This window comes from Morone saxatilis, unplaced genomic scaffold (genome assembly GCF_004916995.1).
Source record: "Morone saxatilis isolate NCDOM2014 unplaced genomic scaffold, NCSU_SB_2.0 Contig12, whole genome shotgun sequence".
NCBI lineage: Eukaryota > Metazoa > Chordata > Actinopteri > Moronidae > Morone > Morone saxatilis.
Genome location: NW_023339674.1, coordinates 18,704,675 through 18,709,149, shown reverse-complemented (window position 1 = coordinate 18,709,149; position 4,475 = coordinate 18,704,675). Strand labels below are relative to the sequence as shown.

The 4,475-nt window shown below is 49.9% G+C and overlaps 1 protein-coding gene across 1 annotated transcript in view; it reads right to left on the bottom strand.

Annotated features, from left to right (window-relative positions):
- Positions 1-4,475, bottom strand: part of midn (midnolin) — a 28,493-nt gene that overhangs the window by 11,530 nt on the left and 12,488 nt on the right. The window contains exons 5-7 of the mRNA XM_035652893.1: positions 2,185-2,739; positions 677-827; positions 84-407 (exon numbers count right to left, since the gene is read on the bottom strand). Coding sequence (XP_035508786.1) covers positions 84-407; positions 677-827; positions 2,185-2,739 — 1,030 coding nt within the window. The remainder of the gene's footprint in view (positions 1-83; positions 408-676; positions 828-2,184; positions 2,740-4,475) is intronic.

The following is a 4,475-nucleotide window of genomic DNA, read 5'->3' as shown; positions in this document are numbered from 1 at the left end:
TGTGCGTGTGTGTGTGCGTGTTTTCTGTTTGTGTTCATGACATGCTTGCATGAGCAGAGGGAGTGCTGTGTAGAGTCACTCACCAGGGGGTTTGCACATGCGGATCTGGCTCTGGCACTGTACCAGAGGATGAAGAGTCGGTGGAGGGGTGCTAGGGTTGCCGGCGGGCACAGAGGTAGCTTTGGCAGAGAGGCCCGTCATGCCAGCGACTGGGGGTGAAGGAGGCGGCGAGGGGGATGGGGAGGTGGGTGAACCACACTGTGTCTGGTAGCGGAGCTGGGTGAGGGAAGGGGGCATGCCCTGGTAGTGGCGTGTAGCGCTCAGGAGGTCGTTGAGAATCTGCAGGATGGTACCAATATCTCGTCTGGGACGCCCATTGCTGTCCTGGCAGTTAGGGTGCAAAGTGCCTGAGAGAATGAACGAGAGAGACGGGGAAAGTATTAAAAGACAGTTTTCAATAAAAAACAGATGAGTCAAAGCATTTAAGGTCATTCATACAAACACCTGCCCCCAATAGACCCTGAGACCAGACAGAGGAGCCTGTGTTTAATTTTCTGGGTATTTTTTGTGAAGCATGCAAGTTCTCATAAAAGAGGCTTTCAGCTGGATCTCACTGTGTGCATAGTTATTGCTTAGAGCAATAATAAATCTTAAAGGCAGCTCACTGTCCTCTCACCTGAAAAGGTCCCTGAGAAGACTCCGGGAGCATGGTTTACAAAGCTCTCAATGATGGCGCCAGGTTTACGGGAGCGTGTTGAGGGACTGGTGGGGCTGTTGGGGCTGTTGGGGCTGTTGGTGCTGTTGGTGCTGTTGGTGCTGCAGTTAGCCTGGAGGAAAAATATTACATAGCATTAAGTGAGGCTTCGCGGCACGGAAAAGGAGTCTGGTAAGAAAACATCTGTACACAATCTGTGTGAGGAAAATCCCATCCCAGACTGTGTTAACATATACACTGGATGACATTCAGGCTTGTGAGTTGTGAAATGTTGAAGTCATGTTCTGACCTATAGCCCTTATATACACACAGTATATAATGTAAGCTTCTGTAAGTGACCTTCAGGGTGTTGTAAATACTCTATGTATGTACTCTAAATAACCTATGCAGTAAAGGCTGCTGGTTATAAGAAACCCCAGAAAGCAAGAAACCTGAGCTTTCTGCCATACTATAACCCCAAAACAGCCAGGATATCTTGTTGCCTTAAACTTGAGAAAGATCAAACTAGGAAACCCTGCGACTTCACCTTAACTTGGATCCCAAAGTGAAATCGAAACTCAGGCAAAGGTCGCTGTGTTTGTCTGTTTGTGTGTTACCCATGTGAAAGCCTGATGAGGAATAGCCATTTCCGTTTTTCTCAGTACTAAACTGGCCTGTCTTTTTGTTTTTCTTGTTGTGAACCATCTCTCCCACATAGTCCACTGACATCTGGTTCTTATTCACTTTCCATAGGCTGGAGCTCGGGGAGGTAGAGAAAGTATAAACAGCGGACTTGGTTGGTGGAGACAAGTAAGCGTGTTTGTGCATGTGTGTGCAGCTGTTCTCAGAGTTATCCAAACCTAAATAAATGGTTGTAAAGGTTAATGATAAATGGCTGACGACACTGAGGTTAATGATCAGTCTTCACGTGAAAAACCACCTTTGATTCATTAAACCGGCCTCTCTTTGAATCTTTTTCTCTCAAGCTCTTTATCTTCCCCCATATTCCTCGTAAATCTCAGTGGGCAGGATGAGGTCATATGGATGCCATACCCGGCCTGGTTTATGTGTGTGTGCTGGCCTGTTTGTATGTATTTGGGAAGCACACTGCACTCCGGTGATGACTAAGTGCACTGTGGTTTGGAAGCACGCACGCACACACACATGCAAACCTTCTCCAGACCTGAGTAAACCACGGGTTCGCCCTCGTGCTGCTGGGATATCCCACTAATCTAATCAACTTAATTGAGGTTGATTCAGTTGTGCGTGGCACTTGGGTCAAACGGTCGTAACCCATCCTCGAACATTGTTCGTTCATGACAGCGCTATGTGCCTGTGAGGACTTCAGTTATGTTAAGTTAAGCTATTTTAACACTATCTACCATTATTCGTAGCATATTTTACATACACGCTTGTCTCCTCACTAAGTTAGAACTGATGGCAAAGGTGTAACAGTGGTACAAAAATATAAACAATATTTTGAGGCTTACCTCAGGGCAGAGGACTGGGGCTACAGGGCTGGCCTGGCCGATGTCGTGGCTGGGTTGGCCTGAGGGAGGCTGGTGGTAGTGGTGGTGGTGATGGTGGTGATGGGCTGGAGAGCGAAAGAGGCTTCCAGGGATGTGTGACGGGCGAGGGGAGTGGGGTGGAGGAGGAGGAGTTGGGGGGCTACAGTGAGCGGAGGAGGGCGACTGGTGGTACATGGGAGGGAGCGGCTGGTGGTGTGTGGTGGGCAGGGGGAACGAAGGGGAGCCCGGGGAAGAAGGGGAGGAAGGAACCAGGTGAGGCTGGGACAAGTGGGGGCCGGGGTGACTGTGTGGATGATGGGGGTGGTGGTGGGAGTGCGGGTGAGGGTGGGGAACGCGGGGCTGCCCCGTGGGCTGTCCCATTGCGGTCTCCGCGTTGCCCCGGGTGATGAGGTGTCTGTGCTGGAGCTGGGGGCCGCCGGACTGCTGTGCCGCCAACTGGAGCTGGACGAACATCATGTGATCCCCGACACGCAGTGCCAGGGTGAGAGGTGAGCGGCCGGACAGGAAGTCACTGACCTGCAGGTAGACAAAAGACACATTTGAGTAATTAAAATTTAGATACAGAAAAGTCTCCAAAACAGACATATATATATATACACACATGATACAGGTACAGCTCAATTGGCAAACTAAGTCTGCATCAAGATTATGTACTGAAAGCCGAAGTGTTTCACAAAGAGAAAAACTCCCCCCTGCATAATGACTTCCTCCTTTGTAAATGAACAGTCTGCCCCATGGATGGCAGTTAAAATGCACACAACAGTGCTTTGAGCTCCCCCTCTCATAGACACACAGACACACCACATTAACCCATCATGCAATCAATCACCATTCTGTAACACTGGCCTATTTACATCTGCTGGGGAGCGCTGGATGAGGAGACCTATTGGAAAACACACACAAATAGAGCCCACTCTTGCATGCCTCCTACTGCCCTTCAGTCCGTTCTTAGTCAGCAGTGTCATTCAGCTCAGAGACAGAGGCCACCCTTCTGTCTGGCCTGGGGCCTGAAAAATCAGTCCCACGTCCAGGAAATACACCCCGCCTGCCTCTCAAACACAGAATGGCTGATTGTCCGTGGGTTCGTGGCGGATCTGGAAAGGCTGCCCATTTTAGGAGCTCTGGCAACGGCTAACAGGAGCCGAGTGTGGAGGCCTTTGCTGACCCACCCGTGGCCCGGATGGACACACACAAATACTGGATAGTGGAGTTGTCACGACTTGGCTGGAGGATTCACACTAAACAAAGTTCTCTTGTCCCTTTCCTGCATGCCTGCGGCTCTGTTGCTGTGTATTGCTCACTGCTGATGTCTGTGCATGTGTGTCGCTGCGTGTGAATGTGTGTATTTTCTAGCGAGAGTCATTCGGGGGTCAGAAAGATTCTTTGGGTCTTGAAGACTCAGCAGTAATGACATCTCAGGTTCTCCCCAAACAGAAGCAAACAGAAACAGGCAGCACTGGCAAATACAAAGTGACGCCTCTGTCCAAAAAGGTTTCAACAACCCCTACAGCCAGTGTGCTTTCAGTCCCCAGAGAGGGGCGGAGGGAGGGGGAAACAGGAAGACAGAAGCAGCACCGATAAGCCACACAAGGGGAGGAGAGAGCACAAAGAAGACGGGAGATGGAGAGAAAAAATAATGACAAAGCAGAGAAAACAAGTAATAGAGACATACATACAAAGACAGCAAAAGAGAGCAGAGGCCTCACTCCCCCCCGGACCCCGCACCCTTTGGAGTGTGCTTGTGAGATGTTGGCCCGTAGTTAACCCTGTGAAACACCAGGCTCTGCCCTCCATCACTTCTCTCCCTTTTCTTCTGCTTCTTTATTTCTCTATCGACCGCTGCCTCTCTGTTGCCAGGGTGACCTTTGCACATTGGTATTGACACGGTGTGGAAAAGAGGATGGAGGGAGAGGAGAGGCAGGTGAAAGGACGAGGGGGTTGGGATGATCTGATGGCTGCATTTCAACATGTGAATAGTCAACAGCTAAAGCAGCACAAAGCAGCACAAAGGATGCAGCAGGGTAAACAGAAACTCAGCTATTTCGGATTGTAAACTCAGTCACTAATGCGTGTTGATAGTCAAGTCCACACCCACGTTGATTACCCCTGCGTGGTAAGACAATGAACTCAGCGGGGTGGGGTGTGAAGTGAGGAGGAGAACAGGGCAGGGTGCTACCTGAGCGGGCTGTAGAAAACTCTGTGTACAAAAGGTCACCTGGTAGACAATATATCAAGATGTGTGTGTGTGTGTG